The following is an 18057-nucleotide window of genomic DNA, read 5'->3' as shown; positions in this document are numbered from 1 at the left end:
CGAATTTATTCAACCGTTCCTCATAGCTAATGCCCTCCATACCAGGCAACATCCTGGTAAATCTCTTCTGCACCCTCGCTAAAGCCTCCACATCCTTCTGATAGTGTGGCGACCAGAATTGAACACTATACTCCAAGTGTGGCCTAACTAAGGTTCTATAAAGCTGCAACATGACTTGACAATTCTTATACTCAATGCCCCGGCCAATGAAGGCAAGCATGCCGTCTGCCTTCTTGACTACCTTCTCCACCTGTGTTCCCCCTTTCAGTGACCTGTGGACCTGTACACCTAGATCTCTCTGACTGTCAATACCCTTGAGGGTTCTACCATTCACTGTATATTCCCCACCTGCATTAGACCTTCCAAAATGCATTACCTAACTCTTGGGGCTAAAGGGATCAAGGGATTATGGGGGTAGGCCGGATCAGGGTATTGAACTTGATGATCAACAGTAATCATAATGAATGGCGAAGCAGGCTCGAATGGCTTCTTCCTGCTTCTATTTTCTATGTTTAACCACACAATATTCAATCCTTTATCATTAGCACACAGAAAATCTACTTTGCAAGTCAAGCTTAATCAGATAATGCAGCAAAATAAACTGCATCTATCACGAGGAGGTGTGTCAATGTTAGAAAGCAGAATGTTAGAAAGCAGAATACTTCCTGTTTCCAGTCACCTTTAAAGTGCCTGCATCATAGATAACTGTTCAGATCCACTGGAAACCTTCCTCTTCTCAATCAGTTCTACTCTCAACACCAGTCATGTCTTTGTATTGAGACAAGTGAAGCCAAGTTATGCCCAGTGTTATTCTATAAACTGAGTTGGGACCTAGATGTCAAATTGAACCCTTACAGTCAGTGGAAACTTAAACCATCAGTCTGCACTGGTTTTAACTTGGGTCCTGAAAGGACGGTGTCCTAATCCACTTGGCTACCTCATCTTTATTGTGGACAATTGTAGTATCGCAATAATAGGAAATCAGTAATATCTATTTTATCTAACCTTGTCCAGGCTTCATAATTGAGCACATTACTTACAAAGAAGGAGAAGTCTTCAAAGGTGGGTGTTTCTGGCGTGCTTTGGCTGTATATGGAACATCTCCTTTGTACACAGGAAGCTTTGTTTAGATTGCCTGTAGATGGAGTCAGGTCTTCTTTGTCAAATGGACTATAGGTAAAACATGAAAATAATAATTAACATTTCAAACTTCTCACCTTTTATATTACCATTCAACATCAATAAGCTAGGCTGGATTCTCCGCCCCACCACGCCACCTTTCAGCCTCCACTCTCCGGCGAGATTCTCCGTAATGCCGGCCGGTCAATGGGGTTTCCCATTGTGGCGCAGCCCTACGTGGTTGGGAAACCCCCGGGCGCCGGCAAAACGGAGAAACCTGCCAGCAGAAAATCCCGCTCCCTATCTTGTTGGTATTGCCTCATGATGTCATGATGTAATCATAGAATCCCAACAGTGCAGAAGGAGGCCATTTGGCCCATTGGGCCTGCACCGACCCTCCAAAAAGCACCAGAACCTAGGCCCACTCCCCCATCCTATCTGCGTAACCCCACCTAACCTTTGGACACTAAGGGACAATTTAGCAGGACCAATCCACCGAACCTGCCCATCTTTGGACTGTGGGAGGAAACCGGAGCACCCGGAGGAAACCCACGCAGACACAGGGAGGACATGCAAACTCCACACAGACAGTCACCCAAGGCTGGAATTGAACCCGGGCTCCTGGCACTGTGAGGCAGCAGTGCTAACCACTGTGCCATCATGCCGCCCCTTAATTGTATCTAGTATTCTAATTTAAAAATGACTTTCAAAAATTTATTTACACTGATAAGAAATAACAGCAGTCACTGAATCGAGGCAATGTAGTCAGTGGCCCAGCAACACTGCTGCCACCAATGGGACGGGAAGAGCATTGCAGCAGTCAATAACTAACACTTACTACCAGATGACCTCAAGGTTTAGTTTAACAGTTCCAAGGTCATTGATGTCAACGGCAACCATTTGAGGTCTGGCTGTGAACAAGTCCTTAGTTTCACACGTGACACTGCCAACCAGGAGATGAGTAGCCAGTCCTTTCAACTCTGACACCTGAAAGATACACACGGAGAGAAATGATGTCAGCGCATAATTTACAGTTATAGAACATAGAACAGTACACTTCTATCAAAATATTGTCTAATAATGATATCATCTTAGCTGGTACCATGATAGTCTGTTTTCTCTGTAGTATATTTTTTCTGTTATGCACTCAACACTTTCAGCTCTATTTCCAGCATTTAGGGCCATTCCTGGGGCTGGTGACTGCAGCCAAGCAGCAGGGTGAGTATGTGGTTCCAGGACACAGCTAAGCCTAAGTTCCTCAGCCAGCCTATAGACACCTGTAGTAGCAACTCAGAAAGAACACTTAATCTAAATTTGCCCTTTCACTTGCTGGGGAACATCAACCCTGACCAATCATTTGTTGGTTTGTCACAGTTTACATTGCAAACCTCTTGATGAAGGGAGATCAAACTACCATTTCCACCCATTAGCATCTTAGGTTGCTACATCAGTGGGCGATATCACCAGTTTAAATGTTTAACAACTGCATGAAAGTTTTCCGGAGAAATTTTAATATTTGATGACTTATAACACTACACAGTATAATGCCCATTTTTATTTAGCAATTTATCACAAGGTTTTTGACAGCATGGTAGCACAAGTGGGTAGCACTGTGGCTTCACTGCGCCAGGGTCCCAGGTTCGATTCCCTGTTGGGTCATTGTCTGTGCGGAGTCTGCACGTTCTCTCCGGGTGCTCCAGTTTCCTCCCACAGGCCAAAGACGTGCAGGTTAGGTGGATTGGCCATGATAAATTGCTCTTAGTATCCAAAAAGGTTAGGAGGGGTTATTGGGTTACGGGGATAGGTTTGAGGTGAGGACTTAAGTGGGCCGGTGCAGACTCGATGGGCCGAATGGCCTCCTTCTGCACTGTATGTTCTATGTCTATGTCTATGGTACAAGTGCACTTTTGAAGTGCTATTTAGGTGAAGAGAAGAACCATTTTCAACACTAACATCTCACAGATATCGGTGAGAGAACTAACCAGTGAATCTGCTGTGGGTGAGTCATGGTGGATAGAATAATTTGATTAGCACACCAGTTCAACCCTCTGCTCTTTCTCAGGTACAGTAAAGCCATAAAATCCTCAATGACCAACTGAGCTGGCGGACCGGGCCTCAGCTTAATTATTCCTTTGAAAGGCAACAGCACCAAGAACGCAACTGTTTGATGCCTCATGAGACTCGATTGAGAAGTCAAACCTACAGCCTTTTCAGCCGGAGGGAAAATTGAGCCAAAGCAACGCCTACTAAATGCATAAGCAATGAAAAGATACTGGGTACTGGGAACCGAAAAGAGCTCACGTTGAATTGACTGGAAACAACCTGATGTGAAACAGAGATGTCCATTAAGGAATTCTGCACTGACACCACATAAATCTGAGAGCTTAAAAGCCAATTACTTCAGCTATGGAATTGACTGCTGGAGTTTTGCAGTGAGCTGATAAGACCAGACAGCCTCGTGGAAAGTAATAATTTAGCTGCGAGTCCTATTCCCAATGTCAGCAGTGAGCTTTCCTTTCAGAATTACAGAATTTTATAGCACAGAAGGAGCTGATGTTGTCTCTCCAGAAGCTCTCTCACTTAGTCCCATTTCCATCTTTTTCCCTTTTTAAAATCTGCCGTCAAATATTCATAGGAACAAATATGGGTTCTGCTTCCGTCAGCTGGTAGAGGGAGGTAATGGGATATTCATCCATTTCTCTGTCTATTCCCAGCATTGCTTCAAATCAAGGAAGGTTAGGGCTACACGGTGGCGCAGTGGTTAGCACTGCTGCCTCACGGCACCGAGGAGCCAGGTTCGATCCCGGCCCCTGGTCACTGTCTGTGTGGAGTTTGCACACTCTCCCCGTGTCTGCATGGATCTCACCCCCACAACCCAAAAGATGTGCAGGGAAGGTGGACTGGCCATGCAAAATTGCCCCTTAATGTAAAAAAAAGATAATTAAAAAAAAAATCAAGGGGAGCTGGTGAGGAAATATTGGGTTGGACGAGAAGAAATGCAGCAGGGCGTTTATTGAACTTTGGAGCACACGGTGAGCTAGTGAACAAAGCAAACAGGAAATGTCACCGCAGTCAGAAAGTTACATCAAACTGCACTCCATGCGCAGCTTACAAAGCACAGAATCAAAAACGCTTCCGACGTTTCTCTGTTCTTGTGGGGTTTTATTGCTGGCCTGCAGTAGCTTTCTAAGAAAATGTAGCTCAAGCAACAAAAATGCTGGAAGCGCTCAGGAAGTCAGGCAACATATGTGAAAAAATAAATGTTAATGTTGTGGTAAAGGCTACATATCATAAATTAAGATATTACAGTGAACAACGTAGAATGTACAGGGCAAGGCAAAGGACAGTGGTGCAGGAAAAGGGGGCCATCTACACAAGAAGGGAAAAATAAAGAGCTGTTAAATCAATTAGGCGACAAGCAGGAGATGGTTGACAGATAAAGGCATAAAACCAAAGGAGGTAGAAATGAGAGAAATTAGAGAAATAAATGCCATATCTGAGATATGGGTGGTACGGTGGCACAATCGTTAGCATTGCTACCTCACAGCACCGGGAACCTGGGTTCAATTCCAGCCTCAGGTTACTGTCTGTATGGAATTTGAACTTTTTTTTGGAACATTCAGTGCAGAAGGAGGCCATTCGGCCCATCGGGTCTGCACCGACCCACTTAAGCCCTCACTTCGACCCTATACCCATAACCCAATAACCCATCCTAACCTTTTTGGTCACTAAGGGCAATTTATCATGGCCAATCTACCTAACCTGCATTCCTTTGGACTGTGGGAGGAAACCAGAGCACCCGGAGGAAACCCATGCAGACACGGGAAGAACGTGCAGACTCCGCACAGACAGTGACCCAGCCGGGAATCGAACCTTGGTCCCTGGCTCTGTGAAGCCACTGTGCTATCCACTTGTGCTACCATGCTGCCCTAATCTTTGCGTGGGTTTCCTCCTGGTGCTCCTGTTTCCTCCCACAGTCCAAAGATGTGCAGGTTAGCTGGATTGGCCATGATAAATTGCCCATAGTGTCCAGGGATGTGCAGGTCTGGTGGGGTTACGAGGATAGGTTGGGGGAGTGGGCTTGAGCAGAGCGCTCTTTCAGAGGGTCGGTACAAACTCAATGGGCCGAATGGCCTCCTTCAGCACTGTAGGCATTCTATGGTTCTAATTAGTGTGAATTCTTGAGTCAGGTTAGTGAAAAAGGATAGAAGGGCATGAAAACCTGGCAAAACAGAGCAGACTCAGTAGGCTGATGTTAGAAAATTGCAGGTGAACACCAGATGAACTTCAAGAGTCTACCTTGTATCAGTGTGGGCAACCCCATTCCCAGCTCATGGAGCATTCTGGTTAAAGTCAGGCTGTAGCTGAAACATTGCCAGCTCTCTGACTTGCTGAGCGTCTCAACTTTCATTCATCTATTTTAGATGCGGTGAACAACATGTTCACCTCCATCACCATGTATACCACTGGATAGGTGGCCATAAATCTGCTCGTTAAGTTACAGCAGATTTAACCCTTTAATGCGTAAACCGCAATCGGTTCCCTGATGATCAATGATCTAACCCAGTGTTCTTCAAAGTGGGTCGCGGGCGGGTGTCGGGAGGGTCGAGGAGCCGTTGTCCACGGCGCTCCCAATCGCGCAAATCCCCGCGCAGAGCCGGCTTTTCATAACGCCGGTTGCAAGCGGCCGCGAAGATGTTTTTAAAAAAAAATTTGGCCGCATTGCGCATGCGCGCATGATGATCGGCGTGCATGCGCAACGGTTGCAGCTTTTTGTTTTACAAGGTCTGTAGTGGTTTTTATTCATTTATTTTATACATTTAATTTTTATCTTTGTCGTTTATTTTATTCATTTTCTTTTTTTTACAAGATCGGAGTGGTTTTATTCATTTTTTTCCATTTATTTTACTCATATTTTTTTTTTACAAGTTCGGGGGGGGGGGGGGGGGGTTTATTTGATAAAATTTTACAGGAAAATAATTCAGAATTTTGTACAGATGGAGACTCCATACTTTCCGACACCAGAAGACTTCACCTTCACCCAACAGGTTCCATTGGAGGAGCGTGTACGAGGGCCAAACGGACCCAAAACCATTTCCTCCATTTTTGTCAGCAGCAAACAAGGTAAGAGAAAATGGTGGGTCGCGCCGGTCGGCCGGCCTGGGTCGCGAAGGTTGGTCGGCATGGATCGCGAAGGTCGGCCGGCGTGGGTCGTGAAGGTCAGCCGGGTTGGGTCCCGAAGGTTGGCCGGCTGGTAAAAATGGGCCCCCAGATAAAAAATTTGAAGAACACTGATCTAACCTCCGGAAATCCCAGCCAACCAGAGATGGCCAACTTTGAATACAATTCTCAACAGGCAATCTGATTGAACAAAGCACTGATTGGTGACAATTATCTATACACGTCTGCTTCAAGTACCTTAATTGAGAATAATTCATTAATCAGAGGTAAGAAAATCATATCTTCTCCATCCCAGCTTTGTCGGTCATGTACTTCTATTTTGCCTTTTAATTTCCACCTTTGACGACCGTACCGCATGAAGATCTTGTCAGAAGAAACAAAAGAAAGTTAGCGTGTATTTTATACATGAATATCTACAAGTACATTTCAGAACTCATAACTACTTCGCATTCTATTAAAAAGGTTTACAATTGCTCCCATTAGCTGGAATGGCCATTGTGATCAGCACCCCCTCACTCAGATGTGTCACTTCTAGACTGGGACTGTACTCGTTGGAATTTAGAAGGATGAGGGGGGATCTTATAGAAACATTTAAAATTATGAAGGGAATAGATAGGATAGATGCGGGCAGGTTGTTTCCACTGGCGGGTGACAGCAGAACTAGGGGACATAGCCTCAAAATAAGGGGAAGTAGATTTAGGACTGAGTTTAGGAGGAACTTCTTCACCCAAAGGGTTGTGAATCTATGGAATTCCTTGCCCAGTGAAGCAGTTGAGGCTCCTTCATTACATGTTTTTAAGGTAAAGGAAGATAGTTTTTTGAAGAATAAAGGGATTAAGGGTTATGGTGTTCAGGCCGGAAAGTGGAGCTGAGTCCACAAAAGATCAGCCATGATCTAATTGAATGGCGGAGCAGGCTCGAGGGGCCAGATGGCCTACTCCTGCTCCTAGTTCTTATGTTCTTATGTTCTTATGTCTTGAGCTACAAGGTACACAGAAATCAGAGGATGTGTAGCAAAGAGAAAAGGGGAAATAGAGGGTCAAACAATTTTTTTAAAACCCTCATCGCATTCAGACAATCTGTTGTCACCTAACTGAAGATCAACATGTCCTACAGTACAATGTCCTGTCGCACTTGAATAACCTGAAGTATAAACCACTTACCTCATATTGATCTCCTGGACAAAGGCGAGCAAAACCGGCTAAGCCTGTCAGGTGAAAATTATATCAAGATCACAGTTAGAGTTTCAAGTTTGAATGGAATTTACTCAATTACTTATATTCTCAGCTGCTGGATATAAGGCTTGAAAGCTTTCAATTTGCACAAAAGTTCTATTTTATAAAAATTAAGGGGAAATTTCTTGGATTCATAGAATCATAAAATCATTGAATTTACAGTGCACAAGGAGTCCATTTGGCCCATTGAGTCTGCACCGTCCTTTCAATAGAGCACTCTACTTATGCCCACACCTTCACTCTATCCCCATAACCCAGTAACCCCACCTAACCTTTTTGGACACTAAGGGCAATTTAGGATGCCCAATCCATCTAACCTGCACATCTTTGGACTGTGGGTGGAAACCGGAGCACCCGGAGGAATCCCACGCAGACACGGTGAGAACGTGCAAACTCCACACAGACAATGACCAAAGCCAGGAATCGAACCTGGGGCCCTGGAGTTGTGAAGCAACAGTGGTAACCACTGTGCTACCGTGCTTTTGGCGGGAACTCGTGCCTACCAAAATTACATATTAGAAATTTTAGCTGGGGGTGCCTTAAGATCTTTTTTTTTTTAAATTTAGAGTGCCCAATTCATTTTTTCCAATTAAGGGGCAATTTTAGTGTGGCCAATCCACCTACCCTGCACATCTTTGGGTTGTGGGCGCGAAATCCACGCAAACACGGGGAGAATGTGCAAACTCCACATGGACAGTGACCCAGAGCCGCAATCGAACCTGGGACCTCTGCACCATGAGGCAGTAGCGCTAACCACTGTGCCACCGTGCTGCCCCTGGGGTACTTTAAGATCTGAGACAAGCTCTCACTTTGGCGAAGTTCACCACTGACTGTGGAAAATTGGAAGATTAAACCTTTAGTTTGATTTGTTTTATATTGAAAAGCTCCAGAGTCCACTTGACGTGAGGTTTAAACAGTCGGGTCATGGTAAAAGTATGTGTCGATGATCTTTATCGTGTAACCTCTGAATACTGTTTCATCCAGTGCTGACCACATAAAACTAATGGCAGGTTTTCCTATTTTTCACTTTGGCATTAAATAACCACTGGGATGGAACACAGAGGGGAATTAGGCACCCAATCCTCCACGTGTTCCATTTGGGTGATTATCAAATTCTCCAACGTGAAAAAGGAAAAGGGGGAGTCACGGTGGCGCACTAATTAGCACTGCTGCCTCACAGCGCCGCGGATGTGGGTTCGATCCCGGCCCCAGGTCACTGTCCGTGTGGAGTTTGCACATCCTCCCCGTGCCTGCGTGCAATTGCTCACACTGTATAATATGTAATTGTAGTATCCACCATCAATATTCTATCTTGTTATTGTGTTGCAGATTATAATTTCCAAATGTAAAGCAGCGCAGGGCGCAGTGGTTAGCTCTGCTGCCTCATGGCGCTGAGGACTTGGTTTTGATCCTGGTGCGGAGTTTGCACATTATCCCCGTGCTTGCGTGGATCTTACCCCCCCCCCCCCCCCCCCCACAACCCAAAGATGTGCAGGGTAAGTGGATTGGCCATGCTAAATTGCCCCTTAATTGGGAAAAAAGAATTGGATACTTTAAATTTAAAGAGAAAATTCCAAATTTAAAAGAACCAAAACATTTATATTCATTTCCATGACTTAAGGATGTCCCAAAATACTTTCAAGCTAATAAAAAACGATAAAAAAATGTAGCCACTAATTTAGGTTAAAAAGCTCACAACCAGTTTTGACTCAGCAAATGATCACAATCAGCAATAAGATAGTGACCAGAAATCTATTTATTGACGCGGGTTGAGGGATAAATATTAAGCAGGACACTCGGAGAACTACCCTTTGAATAATGCCACGCAATCTTTTGCAGGGAGGTGGTGGTGTAGAGGTCTTGCTACTGGTCTAAGCGATCCAGATCAATGCTATGGGGACCTGGATTCATATCCCACCAAAACAGATGGTGAAATTTGAGTTCAAGAAAAATCTGGAATTAAAAGTAAAATGGTGACCTTAACAGCACTGTTACAGTCACAAAAAACAAAATGGTTCCCTAATGTCCTTCAGGGAAGGAAACCTGTCTCTGGCCCGGCCTTACATGTGACTCCAGATCTTAAAATACTTAACATGGCCTAGCAAGCCAATTAGGGATAGGTAATAAATGCCTATATCCCATGAATGAATAAAAAAAGTCTTTCACATCCGCTTGGGAGGACAGTTTAAAGTCTCAACCTCTATTAGTGCGGCACTAAAATGTCACCTTGGCCTGAACTCACAGTCTTGAGACTCCGAGGTGATTCCTATTCAGGAACTATATTTTTCTCTTTGTAAATGTCACTAAACATTTTGCAGGCATTCACAAGCTGGCAAGGAAATGCCAATTGCGCGTTTCCTAAACAGATATTTCTGTCCAAGACGAACCTGTTATTGCAACATTCTTAAAAAATGATGCCATAAACACTTCTGGGGTAGTTAAATGGGCAGTTAATCGGCAACAATGACAGAACGCTGTTGAATGATTAGTATCCGATGACTCCTGCTGCAAGATATAGGTGCATGGTGATGAATCATGATGCACAGCTCACTGACAATGACGGCAAATACATGAAAAACAGCTACATTACAAAAACAACACTTCAAAAGTACTTCAATGGCTGTAAAACACATTTAGATGGCCTGAGGTTCAGAAACATGTTTCATCAATGCATGTCTTTCTTCATTTCTCTATGGACGTATACCCCAGCAAGAAATTCTCTAAGTAGGCATCCCCAGTGAGAGGAATTTTTGAGAGTTAACGCAATAACTGTTATTCAAAGTCACACACAAAGATCAGCACAGCACCGTCTTCGGGGGGGGGGGGGGGGGGGGGAATTACAGGGTGGAATTGTGGGGAGATGATGGAATTGTACGGAAAGGGAGGAGAGAAACCTTGGAAAACCAGGCCTGTTTAGAAAGCCGCAGTGAAATCTGCTGTGATCCAGCTTGTTAAAGAATATTATCTCAAAATAAATATTTAAACTGTAAGGCAAATAGCAGTATTACTACGCTATCCATAAATGAAGGCTCTCACTCGCCCTATACCACTAGCTATATATATGATATGGGTTGACAATGTGGAGATGATTTTGTGTCACTCTGATATTGGCAGGGAGCCTCACGTGCTGGGGTGCATATCTGAAATAGGGCGGAATTCTCCTATTTTGGGCAGGATTCTTCGGCCGCGACCAGAAATTCCCGCCCAAGGTAATGGACCTTTACATGGCCCGCGTCCCGTCCATGGTGATCTTGCAGTGCTCACGGCTGCAGAACCCAGCCCTAAGTGCCAAGATGGGGCGAGAATGTGGAGTATTTCCCACTACGGAGGCCGGCGGGAAAGCACGCCAAAATTTTCTATCTCCGACCTCATTAATTATGCACCCAGATGTTTCATGTCTATTCTGTGGCGGGCCAGGCCTGGATGGTACATAGCCCGCCATCATCTCGAGGTGCAATTTTGAAAAGGCGTTCAACATCACTGACCGACTATTGACGAAAGAAAGTGAACTGCCTGAAAATGAAGATGGGTCTCCTGGAGTATTCTAAGGCTGGAAGATGGACACCCTTCAGGATACCGAATTTGGAAGGTCCACCTATAGAGATGCTCCCCGCCCCCCCAACCACTGCTGTGGTGGTTCCAGGGTCCAAGGTTGCAGGCAGCCTCGATCCTGAACGCCAGAGATAACCCCAACCATTGTTCAAAAGAGTCCTGACATCTGCACGCCACATTGTTCCGAATGTGTTTCCCTTCAGCATCGCGGAGAATCTGGGGGTGGGGCCGGGCCTTCATCAACATTCCAATAACGGGGTGCAAATGAGGTTCACGCCGGCCCCTGGTAGGTTTTCTAACCAACCATGGCAGGAGCAAGTGAACGATTCCAATGTAAATGTGTTCTCTGATCTGTGACAGATTGTAGCTCCTCTCAGGCAGATACCACCCCTGATGCCTCTCGAATGAATAATGCCAACTCAGAAAACCGTACCCCACATTCCTCAGGCAATATATTTAAAACAGCACTTTTATTCTGTTAATACTTACCTTTCATTGTGATGTGAAATTCTCCCAGCAGGCTTCCAATCTCTACCTCCAGTGAGCACAATGCCTGAGGGTGAAAGGTATTACTGTCAATACAAGGCATGCACAGTGCAGCACATTAGTCCCACTAATATCAAGGTGTAGTGTTGAATGATCGAGCAGCCTGATGCTCACATTAGTTCATTAAATTCTTTAGCCTGGACATTCGCTGGAAAATGAACTGCTCTTTCTCCTAACCGAACAAACTCATGCTTGCCTCACATCAAAGAGTAAGCAAATCATTAAACCTGCAACTGTTTTTCACCAGCTGGGTGAAAAATACCGTAGCAAGGAGTGATTGTTTATAATTTCCACTTCTAATGATGTGTGAAAAGCATATGATATCATGCTGTGTAGAATAAACTATGGGCTGTTTCCAATCGAAATTTAAGTGGGCAAGCCTATCTGGATCAAGGATTTGGATAGAAACAGAAAGTGCCAGAAAATACTCCAGAGGTCAGGCAGCTATGAAGAGAGAAATAAAATTAATGCTTCGATTCCAATTTGACTTCTTCAGAACAGAATTTGGGGCATGCCGGGCGCACCCAGACGCCGGATTCAGCCGGCGCCCAGGACTAACCGGCCATGCCTGGGAGACCTTGCCAGGGTGCCGTTTGGTCCTGGTCTACACAAACGTGGACCGGACATAATGGCACCTCGGAGAATTCCGCAGGGTATTGGAGATCCCTGGGTGGTCAGGAACAGGGCATGGCGGTACCCTGATACTCCCCCTGGCACCTGGGCACCTTGGCACTACCAGGTTGGCAGGGGCATTGCCCATGTGCCAGGCTGGCAGTACCACAGTGCCTGGTTGACCCTGCCAGGGGTCTGACCTGGGGGGCTCTTGCCATGCAGAGGAGGGTTGTGGCGGGTTCCCGGGGGCCTGTCCAGGGTTGGCGGTGTGAGAGGGGGCTCAAAAAAAGCAGCGGGGGTTGTCTTGAAAGGGTGGAGTTGAAAGATCGGGGCTGCTGGACAAAATGGCCCCCGATCAGTTCGCCAGCAGGAAATCCCTCCAAGCACAGCCTGGGTGGGAAGAAACTCCCCGAGGCCACGAGAAAAAGCAAAGTGCCATCGGATAGCGGGATGTTTCTCGATGCTGCAGCCGCTGAGGAACACCCGCTAAATGTGCTGTTCAGTGGACTTTAACTTCAGTAGCCGAATCCCGCCCTAGGTTTTTAGATGTTAGGCCAGTCTCTCCTGAAGTATTTGAATGTGGATCCTCACAGCTGGGATGCATTTGGAAACTGAGTCTTAGACCTGGGATATATTCCCAACTCAATGGCAGGCCTTTGACATATGCTTTTGACAATAACAACTTGACAATAACCAAAGAGATTTATTTGTGTTATAAATAATGCTTTCAATGCAAATATATCCAATAAAGTATAGAAAAAAAATCTGCTTCTTAAATATGAAGGTCAAATGTGAGCGGGTGCACTAAGTGTATCTCGGGATAACCTACGTGCATTCACTTTCTGCTACGGTGCTCATTGTGGTAATACAATCTGACCTCCTGGTGGCTGCTAGAAGAGAAGGAATATATTTCTGCAGAATGTTGATTTTGCAAAAGCATCTCTTTTTCGCACAGAACTGTTTCTGAAGTACAAAGTGTAAGTGTTTCTAGCAGTGCAGTGGGATGACTAAGGAGAGGTTAACCATGCAAAGTTACCCTTGCAAGATTATCCACATGTCTTAGCATTTGGATGGATCTACAATACATTCTGAGCACACTGCCATATGGCTAGCAATCTTACACCCCTTCAGTGACTCCCGCATCAATCGTTTGCGTCTCTTAACTTTCCCATCTGCAGATATTCTGTAGTTCAAATGATTTTCCCTCCCTTCAATGTCACTGTGTTAAAAATCAAAACTCATTGCATCATCTCCTTATTTAACTTATTCTCTTCTAGGTGGTAAATGGATGGAACTTCTTCCTTCTTCAATCTCCATTTCTTCCTCCAGTCAGCAGATTTTTAAAACTCAGGCTGGTTTAGCACAGTGGGCAAAACAGCTGGCTTGTAATGGTTCAATTCCTGTACCGGCCTCCCTGAACAGGCACCACAATGTGGCGACAAGGGGCTTTTCACAGTAACTTCACTGAATGCTACTTGTGACAATAAGCAATTATTATTATTATTATCCGTATGACCACTAACTACTGAATCCCCATCCATCTGTTCAGAAGCAATGATGAGGCCAAGTTAATTCACTCCACTAGTGCCAGTTCTGAACTAGCCTGTCCACTTTAATCATCCGTATCTCTTCAATGTCAAGCAACTTTTTGAAAATGTCCATCCAGCACTTCCTTGGTCTTCGTTGCCTCCTTGTTCAATGTGCATAGGAGCATGAAATATACTCTAGTTGCTTCCATTTTTGAAATGAGCCCACATCATTGCAGTCGACTTTTTTTGGATATTTTAATAAGCGTTGGTTCTTGTCCAGACCATGGACGGGATTCTCTCAGCCCGGGGCCAGGCCAGAAAATCCCCGCGGCCGGTGCGAATTGCGCCACGCCGCTCCAATGCCAGGACACGATTCTCTGAGAGCGGAGAATCGCCGCTCATTGACGCTGGCATGGTTGGCGCAGCAACAGTCGTGGGCCGCTCTACGTGGCCGGCCCGCCGATTCTCGGGCCGGGTGGGCTGAGCGGCCGTCGTGGAAACGGCAAGTCCCGCCAGCGCCGTCCACACTTGCTCTCTGCCGGCGGGAACTCAGCGTTGAAGGGTGAACCGCTCCAGCGCCTTGCTGGTCCCCTGTAGGGCCAGAATTGCTGATCCTGGGGCCGTGTTGACGCCATTGAGAAACGCGATGGCGTTTCCGACGGCATCAACACTTAGCCTCAGGATCACAGAATCCTACCACACATTCTTGTTATATAATTCTTGATTTTTTTTTCCTTGCTTATTGCTCCCAGTATTCCTCTCAATGAACTAGAGCAACAGGAGTAGGCTAGTCAGTCATTTGAGCCTGCTCTTCCATTCAAAAAAATCATGGCTGGCCTGTATATTAACTCCACATACAATCCTTGGTTCCATAACTCTTAATCATTTTGTCTAATAAAGGAAGTATTTATTTTGGTTCTGAACTTTACAACCGACCGAGCCTCAGCGTCTTTCCAACATCCAGATCCAGGTAATAATATGGGGACAACCACCCTTTCCTAAACTCTTCTGAACTAGTTTGGCTCTTCAACGTCCCAATAAATCTTCAGCACAAGGACATCCAATTTTCCCTTCTGCCTTAAGTCCCACTAAAGTATACAAATTTTTGCACCTGTTCAACTGCACCTTCTCTAGTTATAATGTATACATGGTGGCACAGCGGTTAGCACTGCTGCCTCACAGCGCCAGAGACCCGTGTTCAATTCCGGCCTTGGATGACTGTGTGGACTTTGTACGTTCTCCCCATTTCTGCTTGGGTTTCCTCCGGGTGCTCCGGTTTCCTCCCACAGTCCAAAGATGTGCGGGTTAGGTTGACTGGTCATGCTAAATTTGCCCAAAATATGTCCTGGGATGTGCAGGTTACATTATGGGATTACAGGGGTAGGGCGGCGTGGGCAGTCAGAAATGGGCAAAGGGCTCATTCGAAGGGTTGGTGCAGACTCGATGGGCTCAATAGCCTCCTTCTGCACTGTCGGGATTCTATTTTCCTGTTGACTCCCAAATTACATTACCTTTCTCTTCTTTATGTTCATCGAAAGTTCGGCATTCCATCAGCACATTTGTTTTCAATGTGGTTTTAAGGTCAGTATTGTCAATGAACCTGAGATTGTCTAAAATCTTGCTGTGCAGGGAGACTCCTCCAATATCTACTTTTGGTTCCAGATTAGCTGACCTGGATTTTCTGGGATCTGTCGCGGGAGACGAAACGGATCAGCCAAAAGTCCACTGACGATCCCAGTGGCAGGCGCCAGCCGAAACTCCTGTCCTTTGCCACTTCCAGTGCCAAATTAAATTAATTAGGAGTCATGGAACATTCTTGTATAGCCTCAACTGTTGATCTAAGCCATTCTGTCAGTTTCCTATCCAACAGCCTGTGGGGTTTGTTAAAAATATTTTCTATCAATCTGGAAAATTTCTCCTTCAGACATGCCTAACTAATTTAGTGGAATTTTTTGAGGACATTACCAGTGCAGTAGATAACGGGGAGCCAATGGATGTGGTATATCTGGATTTCCAGAAAGCCTTTGACAAGGTGCCACACAAAAGGTTGCTGCATAAGATAAAGATGCATGGCATTAAGGGTAAAGTAGTAGCATGGATAGAGGATTGGTTAATTAATAGAAAACAAAGAGTGGGGATTAATGGGTGTTTCTCTGGTTGGCAATCAGTAGCTAGTGGTGTCCCTCAGGGATCCGTGGTGGGCCCACAATTTTTCACAATTTACATAGATGATTTGGAGTTGGGGACCAAGGGTAATGTGTCCAAGTTTGCAGACGACACTAAGATGAGTGGTAAAACGAAAAGTGCAGAGGATACTGGAAGTCTGCAGAGGGATTTGGATAGGTTAAGTGAATGGGCTAGGGTCTGGCAGATGGAATACAATGTTGACAAATGTGAGGTTATCCATTTTGGTAGGAATAACAGCAAACGGGATTATTATTTAAACGATAAAATATTAAAACATGCCGCTGTGCAGAGAGACCTGGGCGTGCTGGTGCATGAGTCACAGAAAGTTGGTTTACAGGTGCAACAGGTGATTAAGAAGGCAAATGGAATTTTGTCCTTCATTGCTAGAGGGATGGAGTTTAAGACTAGGGAGGTTACGTTGCAATTGTATAAGGTGTTAGTGAGGCCACACCTGGAGTATTGTGTTCAGTTTTGGTCTCCTTACTTGAGAAAGGACATACTGGCACTGGAGGGTGTGCAGAAGAGATTCACTAGGTTAATCCCAGAGCTGAAGGGGTTGGATTATGAGGAGAGGTTGAGTAGACTGGGACTGTACTCGTTGGAATTTAGAAGGATGAGAGGGGATCTTATAGAAACATTTAAAATTATGATGGAATAGATAGGATAGATGCGGGCAGGTTGTTTCCACTGGCGGGTGAAAGCAGAACTAGGGGACATAGCCTCAAAATAAGGGGAAGTAGATTTAGGACTGAGTTTAGGAGGAACGTCTTCACCCAAAGGGTTGTGAATCTATGGAATTCCTTGCCCAGTGAAGCAGTTGAGGCTCCTTCATTAAATGCTTTTAAGGTAAAGATAGATAGTTTTTTGAAGAATAAAGGGATTAAGGGTTATGGTGTTCGGGCCGGAAAGTGGAGCTGAGTCCACAAAAGATCAGCCATGATCTCATTGAATGGTGGAGCTGGCTCGAGGGGCCAGATGGCCTACTCCTGCTCCTAGTTCTTATGTTCTTATGCCATATCACATCGCACCATATCAAAGGTCTGTTTACAATGCCTGAAGTTGTAACAATAAGCGTCATAATCTGTAAATTCCTCTTAAATCTATCTTATCACAAAGAGGTGATTTTATCATCCTTCATACTGTTTAAAGAGTACTTCTATGTATTTTTAAATTTTCCTATGCAAATTCTTGGTAAATCATTTTCTGGTTATACTCGGTAAGCATTATTTCCTCTTCTTCATTTATATCCTCTGAATATCAATAGGGTCCTCCACAATAAACTTTGTGCTTATTTTCTCAGTAAAAATATCCCTTCAGATTCAAAGGTATTGCGATAAGTCTTATGAATTAGAGTTCATGGTGTTAAGCGTCTGACAACGGCAATGTTTCTGTACAGAGACTAGTGTGACCAATCCTCAGTCCATTAATAATAGACTTACACCATCAAGTCAAGAGCAACTTATCTTCATAGAAAATATTCTCAATGTTTTTCAGAGAAACTTAAGGAAAAAGAGATGACGGGCCACTGAAGGAGAAGCCTGGCCTAAGATAGGTTTTGAGGAGACTGTTAGGAGAGAAGAAGATTGAGAGGCAGAGGAGTTAAGGGGAGGAATTCCAGATGATAGGACCCAACAGTTTCCAGTAACTGGTAATTCTATGAGTGTACAGTCCTATTCAGCTTGTACCAGCACTATCTAACTGATCACCCGAATCCATAATCATAACTTGACTTCATACTGCCCTCAATGCCAGACTCCAGGATCACCCACAACCCTTACGGACTTAATGTGGCGTTACTGACTTAAAGCAGCAATCCATCGAAGTTATACCTCTGCTTTATGCAGCATTCAAGAGAATTACTCTTGTTCAATCTGTTTTGTATTCTTTGCTAACCGTTTCTGCTAAAATTGCTACCATTGAAGTTAAGACTGTACCTCTGTGCTTTCTTTGTAGCTCCTGTTTATTTCTACGAGGCTTTCCCGAGCACCTTTTGTGGAAGGAGACATTGCAAAGGCCTGTTTCATTTTGGAAGCTCCATCTCGTAGCCTTTTCTGGATGCAAAATGTCTCATACAGCTCATCTACCTGTCAAGGCAA

At 44.9% G+C, this 18057-nt stretch overlaps 1 protein-coding gene across 6 annotated transcripts in view; it reads right to left on the bottom strand.

Annotated features, from left to right (window-relative positions):
- ripor2 (RHO family interacting cell polarization regulator 2) overlaps window positions 1-18057 on the bottom strand; it is a 310961-nt gene that overhangs the window by 44930 nt on the left and 247974 nt on the right. For all 6 annotated transcript variants that reach the window (XM_038797027.1, XM_038797033.1, XM_038797031.1 and 3 more), the window contains exons 7-12: window positions 17896-18045; window positions 11577-11640; window positions 7464-7507; window positions 6538-6663; window positions 1958-2106; window positions 1041-1170 (exon numbers count right to left, since the gene is read on the bottom strand). In XM_038797027.1, the coding sequence (XP_038652955.1) occupies window positions 1041-1170; window positions 1958-2106; window positions 6538-6663; window positions 7464-7507; window positions 11577-11640; window positions 17896-18045 (663 nt within the window). The remainder of the gene's footprint in view (window positions 1-1040; window positions 1171-1957; window positions 2107-6537; window positions 6664-7463; window positions 7508-11576; window positions 11641-17895; window positions 18046-18057) is intronic.

Source organism: Scyliorhinus canicula, chromosome 5 (genome assembly GCF_902713615.1).
Source record: "Scyliorhinus canicula chromosome 5, sScyCan1.1, whole genome shotgun sequence".
In the NCBI taxonomy this organism is placed as follows: domain Eukaryota; kingdom Metazoa; phylum Chordata; class Chondrichthyes; order Carcharhiniformes; family Scyliorhinidae; genus Scyliorhinus; species Scyliorhinus canicula.
This window is presented reverse-complemented; position numbering and strand designations above follow the sequence as displayed.